We start from the raw sequence: 15,770 nt of genomic DNA on the forward strand, positions 1-15,770 counted from the left end.
TGTGTGTGTGTGTGTGTGTGTGTGTGTGTGTGTGTTAGGAGGACCTCCGACGTCGTAGAGAGGAGGAGGGTCGGCAGCTGGACCTGAACGCCTCACTCAGGCTCAGGAAGCTCTCCCAGAATCCCCACATCGGCATCGACAACCCCACATTCCTGGAAGACACATACATACCGCAGCAGCCAGCACTCGGCAGCCAGCACACACAAGCACCGCTGGGTACAACATACACGCACAGCTAACAGCACAACAGCACAACAGCACAACAGCACAACAGCACAACAGCAAAGATCTCAGACGGAAAGGAAATAATAAAGAGGTTGAGGTGAAAGAGATGCTGGAAAGATAATTCAAAGAGCCACGGAGAAGAGGGTTGTGGGGGGGGCAAGGGGAGGGTGAAAATAAAGAGATGGAGTGAGGAAGCTGGGAGGGAAAGGAATGTAAGGAAGACATGTCTGCTGTCAGGGAGGGAATTCCTTACGGAGGGAGAGAAGGACGTGAGAGGCTCTTGAGGGCGACTTAATTAAAACGTTGTCAGGGGTGGTGTTGTTTACACACTCACGTAATCACACAAACAGGAACACACACTGTAGAAGCGAAGTCTCGACTAGGAAATGAGAAGCTCACTCAGACACATGTTACTCTGAAGCCAGAACAAGCAAGTTATCGCCTCACATCATTTGAAATAAGAGTGATTTTAAAGATGTGTTTGATTTGGATATTGACGTGAAAGTGCGCGCGTGTGTGTGTGTGTGTGTGTGTGTGTTTCTTGCAGAGTTGGAGGAGTTGTTGCTGTCACTGAAGCAGGTCCGGGGCTGTCTGTCCGACCAGCAGAGTCAGAATGACATCGAACTGGTACTTGCACTACTAAACAAGGTAATATAAAGGGAATTAGATGGAAAGAGCCTTGGGTGAATATGTAATTGTGGTATTTTTCAATACTTTCTGACCTCCAAGGTAAAAAGAGATTTAAAAAGGGTTAGCGGTGTCGTCTGAGCTGCAGTATCCGTGACAATGGGGGGCCTCACAAGACTCCTGCAGCTGCAACGAAGGCTTCACTTTGGGAGGAGGAGGGTGGAGACTACAGTTGGACAATTACAATATTTTTGGAAGTGATGAGCCCCTTTTGTACCAGTATCACATTTTATTAAATTGGATGACTTTCATTGCAAAAAAATAAAAAATTGAGTGTTTCTCGTGGTCAGAGTCAAAAAGCCTTAAATGGCCCCTGTTAAACCACAGGAATCTTTCCAGGAACCCAGGAACCTTTTAGGGGCTCAGAAACCCAGAGGAACCGAGTTTTAGTTTGGGTTTCTGAGGAATTGTTCCTGCTCCTGGGGTCCAAATTTCTAATGACCCAGGAACTGTCTGGGTGGAATTTACACTGCGGAATGTTGCTGACTAGTCAAACATGAAAAATAAGATGTCTCTATTTCACCCCAAATGTATGATTGGTTGCAAAACTGCTGCAGCTGCAGTTCACCACTATATTTAAGACCAGAATTGTTGCTGTCATTTGATGGTCCTGTATTCTTTTGGAAGGTCGTTGCTAATATACTTGTAAACCAAAAAACTGTCAAGTTACCACTCTGTCTTAAACCATTAGTTACTTCTGTCTTAAATGCATTAGTCAGTCAAATACATGCAAGCACACATTCCTAGTAGATTACTTTGTAACAATAATGGCTTCATTGTGCCCTGTGGTTGGTGACTCTTGCAGTAAAGTAATCCAGTTCAATTCAATTTTATTTGCGTAGCGCAAAATCACAACAAACATTAACTAAAGGCACTTTGTAGAGGAAGGTCAAGACCTTACAAAACCCAACAGTTCCCACAGTGAGCAGCACTTGGCCTCCAACAGAAACCTCCAACAGAGCCAGACTGAGAGAGGGAGAGATCTGGATCCTGCAGCTCCAGAGTCAGAGATATCTGCAGAACGAGGACGGAGAGAGAGAGAGAGATAAGACACATAGTTAATGCGTGTCTTCTCGCTCAACCTTTCTGTAAATGCAAAAGAGAGAGAAAAAGAAGAAGTGCTCAGAAGTGCATCATGGGAGTTCCCCCAGCTGTATAGGCTTATAGCAGTATAACTAAGGATTAATAATTGTCTTCTTCAAATACGTCTTCAGACTCGTGGATCTATTACTCTGATTGGCTGTCCTGAATTCTACTTCATTTAGTGCAGCAGATAAGCTGTGGAAGGTTTGGTGCATTTAGAGACTAAATCATGAAACTTTAGTTCATTTTCAGATGTGGAGGCATCCCAGATGTCACCTCCAGGACAGGGCAGGGCCCCCTGGAGTAACGAGTGTGGTGCAGACCAAATTAGCATGTTAGCTTCTGTTTAGAATGATTGCTAATGTGCTAGCTAGTCATGTAATTCCACAGAACGCAGCAGAGGTTGTCAGTGTTTTTAACAAGCTATAGCTACCTTAACACCTGGAAATGGTGGGGTCTGCAGTCCCCTGGAAAATATGGTGCTCTAAGCAAAATTATGGTGCATCGATGTAGCAGCAAATAAACATCTTTTATTAGAACAAAAATGCAATTTTGGCAAAGAGACACCTGATTATAATGGAGGAATGGGGCCAAAAACTGGAAAAATGTAACGCTGAGGTCAATGACCTCTCAAGGTCACCAGAGGTCAGATACAAATTGCCTCCACGTCTGAAATAAAACTTTGAGGTGTGTAGATCATATGCTGAAACTTTCATGCTTGAGTCATAAAATGCACAGTTGGTTTGCCTGTCTGCTCCGCTAAATGTCTCACTGTGCCTGAAGCAACCTTCCACACCCACACAGCCCCTTGTGTTTCTTAATGCAGAGCTGTATTCCCACTTACCAGCCTGTATGTGTCCCATTCTGTACTAGGTGATGGTTTGTGATGCACACTCATTTGTAGACCAAAAAAAGAAAAGTTCTTTTTTCTTTTATAATTTTATATGATTTTTGGTTATTCTGTTCAGTGGAGCTGGAGATCTTTGCAAAACTGATCTGAAAAAGATCTGTATGGACACAAATTCAAGCATTTTCGGAATCGGCTTCACAACAGTAGTAATGCTGTGATAGGAGTTGTTTTTAGTTGCACTTTCATTTCATTTTAAACTGATGTAAAAACAGGTAGAGTGTGGTGAAAGGACAGCCTAGATGTGCTTCATGTGTGAGCTCCAGTTGAGTTGATCCTGATGGAACTTCCTGCCGTCTTTTTCTTCCTTCAGTCTGATTTCCAGTCAGCGCTGAAGATCCATAATGCCGTGGCCACCAGCATGCATCGACCCTCTCCTCCATACCCACACACACAGCAGGCACTGCAGCTGGCCATGGAGGTAACACATGCTTATCCAAATTACATGTATTTCAAATGATCATTAATTTCCCGTTCCTTGACAGTCTTTATTGCATCATGTTCAACTGACACAAAGCTACACACACACACACACACACACACACACACACACACACACACACACACTAACACACACACACGCACACACGCACACACACACACAAGATGACAGTCCAGGTCAATGAGTGTAATAATGGGCTTGGAGACAGAGCAGCTCTGTTCCAGATCAATTAGAGATGAAACACTAGTGCTTACAGTACGTACACACACACACACACACTCACACACACACACTCACACACACACTCACACTCACACACTCCTCTGCACACTGCTATATACACACAGAGCCAAACTCTTTTATTCTGTGATACCACTGTCAGTTTCGGCTCAAACTTTATTTTAAGGCCGAACTTTTGGACTGAGCGACATAAAGAATCAAACTCTGTGATGGTAAATCATTTTACAACTGATGGCACCAGGTTGATCATAACCAGTTCAAGTGAAGCTAATAAACATGTTGCTAGCTCTATCAGTGCTCCAATTATTTCCCTGCTACATTGTTGAGTTGGCTAGCTGATAGAGCTATTCATGGCTCATTTCACAACAACGCATTATTTGTGCTTTGTGTTGGCATCTCCACCCACATCTTTGGTTCACACTGCACTCCTAGAAGCATGTTCCTTTGTCGTTGTGAAAGAAGTGGAAACGAAATAAGAAGAATTGGAACGGCCACAGTGTCCAAGACAAGAACTCAAGCCACCTTTAGTTGAGGTCCAGCTCAGGACTACTTTCATTTTAGTTTTGGATTGAAAGACATTTAAATCCTTACCCATTTTAAAGTTACATTGCGCACCCGGCGGCACATTTCACAGTTTGTCTTCTCTCTAATCAGGCACATTCTCATACTACAAAATTATAAAATAGTAGAAAATATATTTTTCAGAGCCCAGGTAATTCCATCCATGTGTCATAAAGCTTTCCAATCAATTTGTTTTCCAACGTCTCTTTGCCAGCAGTATTTTAAAAGTTCTTTCCTGTCCTCCTCCTTGTGAAACTTGTCTCTATTACTATATAAAGACTGAGTTATGCTCAGTTCGCTTGCATGTGCTACAGCGATAATGTACTATATAATAGCTATTGTGATGATGGGTGATGATGTTCTGTGTTGTTGCCCTGGTTTCAGGTCAGGAATACCATCCAGTCAAGTCAGAACAAAGAGGGACTCGAACTCCACAGCCTGCTGTCCGACACACACATCCAGGTACAGACAGGCGCACACGCTCAAAGCTTTATTAGCAAGTAAAAATTATAGCCGCAAGCTGCAATTCACAGGTTTGAGCCCCATGATTTGGATCATCTGTGCTCAACAGAGAGAAGCAGCCAAACTTTTGCTAATTATGTGAATGAACTAAAAAGCCGTTACTGTGGCCTCTGTCATTAAAGGCTTTTTTATTGACCTGTAGGTGTGAAGTAAAGTTGAAGTCAGTAGGACTCGTAAAGTGGTGGTGGCAGCCTTTCGAATTTTTCCCTTTTTCTTTTTTTTCCTGTTAATTATAGCGTCACCATGTGTCCGATTAGTTCACATTTTTTATTAAGCATTTACACATTTTGTAGTTATGATGCCAATTTCCGTGTCTCTGACTCGTTCCAGCTCTTTGCAAATTGAGCAAAGGCTTGAGATGGCACATATTGACGAGTAGGCCACACCCACTTTCATCAATCAATATGGCACTTCAGATTTTGGTTAATTGGAACATGTGTACCAATTTTGGTGAAATTCTGTCAACCAGGTTTTGAGGTACACATATGGTTCAGGCTCAAAATGCTCTTGGTTCCCTGGTTCCCTATCACGGCCGGAAGATACCTACAAAGTTTTATGATGTTGGACAAATGGTTAATGATTTATGGGCAATATTCGCTAAGCCCCGCCCTTTTTGAAGATATTTTGATAGATGGCGGCCATGTTTTTTGAATGATTTTTCCTCATTTATCATAGAAATGTGTACCTCAGTCCCCCAAGGCCGTATACCAAATTTGGTGTTGCTAAAGTAAAAATCCATAAAGTTCTATTCATTTTACTATTTTTCACATCAAGCCAATTAGCAAAAAATCCATCATGGCAGACTAATTTGGTCCAAGATGCTGGACCTGTGTGTCCGATTTCAAATCAGTCAGACAGACGGTGTGAGGGATGTGGACTTTCCAAAATTGTCTTTAATTACAGCGCCACCATGTGGCCGATTGGACTCATGGCAATTTGAGCAAATCTGGCAGAAAATTGATAACAAACCTGAGCAAAAACAAAAGACTCCTGTAGTGACCGTCACTGATACAGTCCTATAGCTGAGTGTGTGTGTGTGTGTGTGTGTGTGTGTGTGTGTGTGTGTGTGTGTGTGTGTGTGTGTGTGTGTGTGTTCCAGTCATTGCTCCTGGCGCATGACAGCATAGCAGAGACGGAAATGCAGCCTGAACCTCCGCCTGCCCAAGGAGAAACACTGACCCAGTGGGGAGGAGAGACTGTGAAGATAGTTCGCATAGAGAAGGCCCAAGATATACCGCTGGTAAGACGCGTATACCTAAACTCTGAATCAGGGGGGGAGACAGCTGAACACAGAGCTGACCTCGCTTGTAGTTTAGCTTGTGTTCCACCAGCTCTCAGCGGGAACTCCAGCATAAGTGAAAAAAGTGGCTCTTTTGTCTCTCCACTGTGGGTCATGTAGGGGCCAGGTTTTAACAAGAAGAAAAATGGATGACATAAAAAACATTATATTTCTGGTTCTGCTGCATCAATTTTGTTTTTTTATGTTTTATTTGACTTTATCATTGTGAGTCTATCAGCGTTAGGAGTGCAGTGTTCGGTGGACTTATCTTTTAGTTTTAACTCTCTGCAACATTTAAACTACACTGGAGTGGATTGGTAAACAAAACCATGCATCCATCTATGGTGAGTCTGTTCATACTCCAGTGTAAATGGACATCTACCACTGCACTGGCTAACGTAATTGGCATACCTTTTCATCAACGACCACTTATTTTGGTAGCTGGATTGTGTGCAACAAAATGACCATGCAGATATACCATGCCTTTCTGAGCAAATCCACTATTCAGGCCCATTCCATTGGAAGTCTGAAAGTTTGCTGTCATTTGGATATATATGAATTATATTATATATACTGTATATACATTTTATATACATATAATTAATGTGTCTGTTAAAAGAATTTTATTATCTTTCAGAAAGGATTAGCTTGTCTCCATGGGTATTTACACTGTAAATAATAGACTTCAACTCACACAGTCACTGTAACTCACTGTGTGTGTGTGTGTGTGTGTGTGTGTGTGTGTGTGTTGTGCAGGGAGCCACTGTTCGTAATGAAATGGACAGTGTTGTGATCAGCCGTATTGTTCGAGGTGGAGCGGCTGAGCGCAGTGGACTTTTATCAGAGGGAGATGAAATCCTGGAGATAAATGGCATCGAAATCAGAGGGAAAGATGTCAACCAAGTCTTTGACATTCTTGTGAGTATATTCTTATCTCCAAATATTTAACACACTTCTTAGATGCAGTGATAAGAAAGAATGATTATTAATGAGTAATCTATTACTATTACTGTCACTGTTATTCTACTGTCAGTTTCACAAATTATATTACAATTACCTGTTACAATTGAGGTGTTGACATGGATTTTGAGCCTATCTATATGTTCTAAAGGGCATTTTACTGACCTACATTTAGATTGTTCCTCCACTCACTGATCTATGATGTGAGTTGATGGCAGTATGAACTGATACTTTGGCTGCGGTCGAAAAGCAAAAACAAAAAAATCTCCCTTTCTAACCACTTTTCCTCGACCTCGATGGAAAACTTCATGAGGTCAAAGAGGGACATGAAGGAGAATTCATAAAGAGTTATGAAAAGACAACCACAGAGAATCTGACTGCACTTACACTGGATTTTCTTTTTAAAAAACAACTTTATTTATAACACATGGATGATAAATCCTGCTTCTCTGACCACAAACGCAAAACAAACAGGACTCAAATGTTGAAATAAGAGGACATGAAAGGAAAATACAAGTAGGGAAAGTTGACCCATTAAAATAATAATTACATAGAAATGATAATAATGATGATGATATAGTTGACTATCAGTTCAATCCGCTTGTTTTTCATGATGATTCCTGACTGGATTTAAAGAGAATAAATCTATATTTAAATAGATATATATATTTAAACTCTAAAATAGATGCTCTGGGGTCGCTTTAAATGTTGCTGCAGCAAGGAATTGTGGGACGGCATTTCTCCTTTCCTTTGGTAAAGGAAGCTCCAGTGTTTCCTCTGCTAAAGGAGATGAGATAGGAAGCACTGAAGCTCCTTTCCTCCTCATGTAGAGAAGTGGAGCAGCTCTGATCATGATGCTGCTCAGACACTTCAGCTCATTTCACTCAGTTTCAACTTCAGTGGAGAACAGCAGTGAGGCTGCCGACAGGTTAAATACAACATTTAAATAAATGTCAGTTGAGATGATGAAGGCAAGCTGATGGATAACAACATTTCTCTTTGTGTGTGCGTGTGTGTGTGTGTGTGTGTGTGTGTGTGTGTGTGTGTGTCAGGCGGACATGCATGGCCTTCTGACCTTTGTGCTGATTCCCAGCAGCCAGAGCAAACCGCCTCCTGTCAAAGAGACTGTGGTGAGTGCTGAGTCCTCAACATGACTGCTTTATTTTAATTCATGTTAAGTCTGGAAGAAACACAATTAGTTTTTTTACCTTCACCAAACGGACTAATGAAAAACAGTTGCCTTTAGTTGGCAAATGATGATTAAAATGATTTAAAATATCCTGATGTAAACATCCTCATCTTCACTGTTGGAAACGTCCTAACGTCTCTGGATGTGTCTGCTGTCTCTCTCCCTTCTCTCCTCCAGGTCCATGTGAAGTCTCATTTTGACTATGACCCCTCAGATGACCCTTATGTACCGTGCAGAGAGCTGGGCCTGTCCTTTCAGAAAGGAGACATCCTCCACATTATCAGTCAGTCAGACCCCAACTGGTGGCAGGCTTACAGGGACGGAGACGAGGATAACCAGCCGCTAGCTGGACTGGTACCAGGTCTGTCTGTCTGTTTGTCTGTCTGTCTGCCTGTCTGCCTGCCTGTGGCTGGGGTTTTGATATGATGTGTTTGTGAAGAATGCTTAGTCAGACTCTTGTGGGTAAATATTCTTGAATTTTTTCCCCAGGCAAGAGTTTTCAGCAGCAGAGAGAAGCCATGAAACAGACCATAGAAGAAGACAAGGAGCCTGAGAAGCCTGGTCAGTTCCTACACCATCTAACCTTATTGCTGTGAATAAAACATTTTAGAGTGCCCCCAGTAACCTGAGTTTACATTATCACAATATAAGAGAATAAAAATGTGTTGGTGTCCAGTCATATTCACAAAGCATCTTAAGGCTAAAAGTAGCTCTTAACTTGCTGATACTCCTAAAAATAATGGGCATGTCAGTCCGAACTTTAGGACTCCTAATTTTTAAAAGTAATTTACAAAGTCACTTAGCACTAAAGTAGCACCTAAAACTGGGAGAAGTTACAAGCAGTGGAGAGGACTCCTAACTCACTAAGACCAAATCACAGAGAAGAATCTTAAATGGCTGCTGTCACTCCACGTCGCAGTGTTTTGGAAACCTTACGCGATGCTGAATCACTGAAAAGATACCACTCAATAATGAGGGAATAATGATCGCTGTGGAGTTTGTGAGGGATGCAACAACATCTCCTACCAACTGAAACAACCTGGTCAGTGTTTGGCAACGCTGCGCTAGTTGGCAACATACAATGCTGACGACGTGGAGATCTCCGAGCTGCCCGTAAGCAGATCTGTTCACCAAACAAGAAATGTCTCTATAGAACCACATTATAGGACAATTCATACCATTTCCTTTAGATGTCGAACAACAAACGTGCGTGTGTTTTCACCGGCACAGCTTTGTGAAGATGATTTAGGTGAAAACTTTTACTTTTAGCGTGACTTAGGAGTCTTCTTAGTGGTAAGATAAAATGCTTTGTGGAAACGGGCGTTTCATTTCATTCCAACATTTCAGTCCCTAAAATATGTGTTCTCCCCCTAGCTCACATACATAAATCCAAACAAGACAATAAGATGAAATTGGACCGGAATTTTAACATCCAAACAAATAATTGATTGAGTAAAATTTGTGTCCCTATACAGTAAGTGCAGTAAGCCCTGTAGCCCCAACAGAGAGCTCTAAGGTGTCTGTTTGTTTACAGGGAAGCTGTGGTGTGCAAAGAAGAACAAGAGGAAGAGAAAGAAGCTGCTGTACAACACTCACAGGAACGATGGTATGACCTGTTTACCTGTCTGTGTGGCCGGGACACGCCGCCTGTGTTTCATGTGTGTAGCTCAAGGCTCATCTAGAGCCGCAGCATCTCGCCGGCTCCCAGCGAAAGGAGACAAGAAAGAGAAGATCTGTCCGTCATGTTGATCGTAGCAGCAACATTACATAAAACTGACACCTTCTATTATAGTTTCATTGTCTAGACTGAATCTGAATATGACACACACAGATGCAATAAACATAATAAGCGTGTATGTAAGAATAAATATCCAGGATGTGTGTATTCTATTTTTAGAGAGTGGGCGGTTTTCTAAAATACAGCACATGATGTCAAGACCTTTGGACCGAGCCGTCATTTGCTTATTCTGTCCTCTCCACTGGTCCAGATCTTGATAATGAGGAGATTCTCACCTATGAGGAGATGGCTCTGTACCACCAGCCAGCCAATAGGAAGCGGCCGATTGCACTGATTGGTCCAACCAGCTGTGGACAGGGAGAACTTAGGCAGAGACTTCTCAACAACCAACCAGAGCGGTTCGCTGGCGCTGTCCCTCGTAAGACCTACACACACACACACACACACACACACACTCTTCTATGTGTTTGTGGATGAACAAATTGTGTTTTTTCTTTTGTGGGTTTTTTTGCAGACACCACGCGGAGCCGGCGAGACAGCGAGGTGGGTGGTCGAGACTACCACTTTGTGTCTCGTCAGACCTTTGAGGCAGAACTGGCAGCTGGTAAGATTTCATGTTTTTGACACCCTTCAGTCAGTGTCAGGCATGTCTTGCTTTTTCTTGCCGGAGCTCCAGATGGAGAGGATAGTATATTTTTTACTGAGCTTTACAGCAGCTACCTCAGTGGTGAACTGATAGATAAGTTATGTAATGATAACCAAACCTTACTTAAGTAAATGATGACATCTCACAACTGAGGGGTTCATCGGAATCAGAGCATGACAGCTAACATTCCAGTCACAGCCTTTTGTCCAATATCAAATACGAGGATAAACTTTCATTTATCAATTCTAAAATGAGACGACCTCAGATCTTGTCCCGTAGTCATCAAAGAGACTGAGTGCCTGTTCAGACCCGGTATTAACATCCATCTCAGGCGATCTGATCACAGGTGGTCAGCTCTAAGTTCAGGTGTGAACGCAGCCAAGACGCAATGAGAACCCAGAGAGCCGATCGCTCAGACCACATTCAGAGGAGGTCTGTGCCACGTGTCCACATTCTTTTAGCGGTGTGAATGTGTCTACTGACGTCCTCTGACAGTGTGATTAGTCCCAACACAGCTTGTTATGAACTGAAAATACTTCACTGTTTCAAATGGATAAAAGTGTTTTTCACTCAACCTCTTTGTTACTTTTCTCAGGAAAGCTGATCGAATCTGGTGAGTTTGAAAAGAACCTGTATGGGACCAGTACAGACTCGGTGAGACAGGTCATCAACACTGGAAAAATCTGTGTGCTCTGTCTCCACACACAGGTTGGTACACACACACACACACACACAAAGACATAGCTGGGTGGCAAAGTGAGTTTCAATTATGAACACACATTCAGAAGTTGTTGATTAAATCCTTGTGTGTGTGTGTGTGTGCAGGCTCTAAAGGTGCTGAGGAGTTCAGACTTGAAGCCTTACATCATCTTCATAGCTCCGCCCTCCCAGGAAAGACTTCGAGCCCTATTGGCTAAAGAGAACAAGAACCCCAAGGTTCCTGTCCAACTGTCTCCACTGTCTGTTTACACTCAGTCAAAGATAAATATCACTGGTGTTTACTGTTTACATCTCTGCAATGTTTGCCTCAGTAATATGTGTGTGTGTGTGTGTGTGTGTGTGTGTGTGTGTGTGTACAGCCTGAGGAGCTGCGGGACATCATAGAGAAAGCCCGGGAGATGGAGCAGAGCTGCGGTCACCTGTTTGACGCCGTCATCGTCAACACAGACCAGGACAAAGCCTACAACGAGCTGCTACGACTCATCAACAAACTGGACACTGAACCTCAGTGGGTGCCCTGCTCGTGGCTGCGCTGAACACACTCTCTCTCTCTCTCTCTCTCTCTCTCTCTCTCTCTCTCTCACACACACACTTACACATTACTCACAGAGTAGGCACACACAGCCCATGGAGCCCATTTCTACAGATGTAACAAACTGGACCCTGAAACACTGGTGTGGTTTTTACACAGTGTGCTGTGGTGAGGTTATAACAGAATATTAGGGTTGATGTTAGGAAAAAGCTAATGATTTTAAGAATGAAGTTGTAATATTATAAGAACCAAGTTGAAATGTAATAAGTCACAATATTGCAGGATGATAATCATAATAGTATCGCAGTATATTGACCATAATATTACAAGATCAAGTTGTAGTTTTACAAGGAAACAAGTCTAAATATTACAAGAATAAAAGAGTATTTTAGTAGAAAAAAAATTAGGATTTTTGGCATTTTAAAAGGATAAAATGATAATATTTTGAGAATAAAATTATAATTTCACTAGAAAAATGTCATATTACAAAAACAAAAGATTATTTTGAGAACCTCGTGTGATTGTATTGGGTAGATTAGTCACATGTGCATGTTTTAGCATTTGCTGACTCCTCACACCAGACTTTCTTGGACTGCAGCGTCACTTTTCCATGACCAGTAATGGTATTATGGTCTGTCAGAATGAGCTTAGTTAGCAACACATCAGCAGAGCATTAACTTTTACTCAATGCACAGTTCACCACTTCATAGTTGATTCTGGCTGAGTCAACACTGTGTTCATTTCATTTCAATGTCCTGTGATATAAAGGTTATATAAAGAAAATAAAGGGTATTAGTCATCCACATTCCCTCATTTTAAATGTAAAAGCAAACAAACCTCCCTCAACTGTTAAATAAGACGCTGCATTAAAATAAATGTCTCATACTTTTCCAACTTCATTTTTAAAATATTACTTTTTTTTTTTTAATAAATTCACATTAGCTCATAAAATTAGGAATGTTCCTGCAAATCTAGGACTCTATTCTAAGACTTTAATCATAACATGGGACATATTGTTCTTGAAAATACAATCATGTTTTTAAAACTTTGTCCTCAAAATATTCCAACTTTTTTCTAGTAAAATTAGAACTGTGTCTCATGATATCATGACGTTTTCTCACAACATTACAATTTTACTTTAAAATATTACAACTCTCTCACTTCTCTTTACTCATAAAATGACAACCATAATTTCTGTAAACTTGATTCAACTGTCACATCATGACACATTGCATTTATTTTATTCTTAAAATAACAACTTTTTTGTATATTTTGACTTTGTCTCAAAATATTCTAACTCTACTCGTAAAATGACGTAATTCTTGTAATTTTATTACTTTTTCTTGTAAAATTGCGACAGTCTCTCATAAAACTACAACTTAATTCTGGGTCTTTAATCCTAACATAACATTTTATCTTGAAAAATAACATTTTCTATATGACTTTATTTACAGAATTTTATTATATTAAGACTTTAAGACATAAAACCATGACTTTATTTCTATTTAAAATAACAGCTTTGTTGAAATATTATGAGTTTTTTTCTTCACTTCATTCTCATAACATTAAGACATTTTCTCCTAACATTGGCCCTAATACTTGTTTTGTAGAGCATAGATACTCTGCACACAATCCGCATCATCTAGAATGTATTGACCTGGTGGCACTGGTAATTATAAATACATGATATGTAAACGTTTGTGTATTGACCGTCCTGAAAGGGAGGAAATCCTCAACAAACTGATCTTGGATGGTGCTGAACTGATCCATGATGTTTTTATTCATCAGACATTTTTAAGACACAGATTTCTGGCATCATCACAGTACCTAATATACAGAGATTTTTTTTTTCTTTTGGTTGTTGTTTTTCCTTTTTAAGAGTTGTTCTTTCTTAGAGTACTGAGACTTTTGTTGTTGTTATTTTTTTTCCTTTAAGAGTTGTTTTTTCTCAGAGATGCTGGGCCTCTTTTATGATGCATCCTTTGACTTTATCCTGTGATCATTTAAATTATGACGCCCAAATCATTTTAACTTGGACAGTGCAGAGGATCAATGTAAACATTTGATTTTGAATTCAAGAGCTTCTTAGTGTTTTTGTTAAATAACTTGGCCTTGGACCCAGATGCCCCTGGTAAGGAGTAAATGTGAAGAACACACACACACACACACACACACACACACACACACACTCTTACACACACACTTACACACACATTCAGTACAAATTAAAATTCACACTGAGCCACCGCCTGTATTGCTATGAAGAACACTCACACGTCCTAATTGTACACACCACAACAGTGCATTAGCTTCTGACTTTCCCCTGTACTGGAGGTCTTGAACCCTCTGAACCCTGACTGACTGACTGACTGACTGACTGACTGACTTGTTGAACGGCTGGTTTATATCTGGCTCTCCTGTTAAAGTACACACTATGGCAATAAACACTAAAATAAAGGACACAGCACTTGATCTCGGCTGACTGTTTTATTTTCTGCCTGTTTTTTCTGACTGACCAATCACAGATGACCGTGACAGCTGACTCTTCCTGTCCTGTCTGATCACATTTAAGTAGACCTCTGAGCCTGAGCCCTGAGGGGCGAGTGGGTGAAGGAAAGTTGTAGTTTTTAGTTGTGTTCCTGATCGGCACACAGTGCTGAATTTATTATATATTTAGTGTGTATGTGTGTGTGTGTGTGTGTGTGTGTGTGTGTGTATGTGTGTGTGTGTTTATATGTGTGTGGATGGGTGTGTATTTGTGTGTGTGTGTGTGCGCGTGCGGCTGTCTTTGAAGACAGTGAAGTATTATTATGACCTGAAGTAGACCTGACACAATATCACTGTTATCATTGTGTAGAGCTTTTATATATATGTAATGCTGAAAATAGAAGTCCAGAATGCACCAATAGAATTGCAGGTTTCACCCCCTTGCCTCCCTGCCATTGGTCCAGGAGGAAGAGGGGGGCAGGGAAATGAACTGTATTGAATGTAAAGTTAATTGATACCAGTTCCTGTGTATCAGACATCACATCTTCCTGAGAAAATCTGCTTTTTGTATGAATATTCACAATGAATAAATAATAGATGATTGATATAAAATAACTGACCTTGTGTTTTTGTTTAATGTTCCTTCAAATACACTTTTTTTCCAAAGCCAAGAAGACAGCCTAAAGAAGGAAACGACTAACATCTTAAAATAACTCAAATAAATCAACTTTTTTTGGAGCTTTCAACTGCATTTCAGGGTCTTCATCAGTGAAAAGAACTGGCTGAGTATCATCACATGAACAAAATTCCATTCTTAGGTCACATTTTTGTTTACTGAAGAAAACCCTGAGATGTGGTTGAAAGCTCAAAAAGGTAGTAAGTAGACCTTTTGTGTTGAAATATTTTGTCAGTAAGAATATGGCAAGAATAAACTAAAGTATTGAAGCTGTATTGTTATTAATTTGAAAGGGGCACTCCAGTGTGAGGTGATGAAGTTATTTGAATAATTGAAGGGGGATTTGGTTGAAACATTCATATTATGATGAAAACATATGAGACGTGTTCTACGAAGACATACATCATATTATTAAAATGTAATTTTACTATATTGTCATTCATTTTCTATTAATACACCAGCCTCCACCTATGACTGCCAGTAGCAGTGGTAACTTAATAAGCACTTATATCTGCTCACACCTACTTCATAGTAAAGTGTTACCCAAACTGTCCAATTACAGTGAGCAATACTGTAATTAAAAAGGATAACTGATACATCAATCAATCAATCAATCAATCAATCAATCAATCAGACTTTATTTGTGTTGCACTTTTCATACAAACAATGTGACACAAAGTGCTTTACAGAATAAAAGCAATAACAACCCCCCACACACACACACATACTCACTCACTTACTCACTCACTCACTCACACACACACACACACACCCATTTACACACAAAACAATAAATTACAAAGTAATCAGTACAAACAATAAAAATAAGAACTGAGGAAACACAGAAAACTGGAAAACAAAGATAACGATTGAAGA

At 40.6% G+C, this 15,770-nt stretch overlaps 1 protein-coding gene across 5 annotated transcripts in view; it reads left to right on the top strand.

The window, feature by feature from the left end:
• LOC111225898 (MAGUK p55 subfamily member 5-A-like) overlaps positions 1 to 14,448 on the top strand; it is a 30,767-nt gene extending 16,319 nt beyond the window's left edge. For 4 of the 5 annotated variants that reach the window (XM_022750940.1, XM_022750938.1, XM_022750939.1 and 1 more), the window contains 15 exons: positions 39 to 216; positions 773 to 873; positions 3,216 to 3,323; positions 4,530 to 4,607; positions 5,767 to 5,907; positions 6,703 to 6,864; positions 7,959 to 8,036; positions 8,273 to 8,456; positions 8,585 to 8,656; positions 9,630 to 9,701; positions 10,084 to 10,251; positions 10,348 to 10,437; positions 11,075 to 11,187; positions 11,305 to 11,415; positions 11,559 to 14,448. In XM_022750940.1, coding sequence (XP_022606661.1) covers positions 39 to 216; positions 773 to 873; positions 3,216 to 3,323; positions 4,530 to 4,607; positions 5,767 to 5,907; positions 6,703 to 6,864; positions 7,959 to 8,036; positions 8,273 to 8,456; positions 8,585 to 8,656; positions 9,630 to 9,701; positions 10,084 to 10,251; positions 10,348 to 10,437; positions 11,075 to 11,187; positions 11,305 to 11,415; positions 11,559 to 11,735 — 1,833 coding nt within the window. In that variant the 3' untranslated portion in view covers positions 11,736 to 14,448. The remainder of the gene's footprint in view (positions 1 to 38; positions 217 to 772; positions 874 to 3,215; positions 3,324 to 4,529; positions 4,608 to 5,766; positions 5,908 to 6,702; positions 6,865 to 7,958; positions 8,037 to 8,272; positions 8,457 to 8,584; positions 8,657 to 9,629; positions 9,702 to 10,083; positions 10,252 to 10,347; positions 10,438 to 11,074; positions 11,188 to 11,304; positions 11,416 to 11,558) is intronic. The other variant, XM_022750942.1, reaches the window with a different exon arrangement.
• The last annotated feature ends 1,322 nt before the right edge of the window (positions 14,449 to 15,770 follow it).

Source organism: Seriola dumerili, unplaced genomic scaffold (assembly GCF_002260705.1).
Source record: "Seriola dumerili isolate Sdu_G_001 unplaced genomic scaffold, Sdu_1.0 BDQW01000149.1, whole genome shotgun sequence".
Classification (NCBI taxonomy): domain Eukaryota; kingdom Metazoa; phylum Chordata; class Actinopteri; order Carangiformes; family Carangidae; genus Seriola; species Seriola dumerili.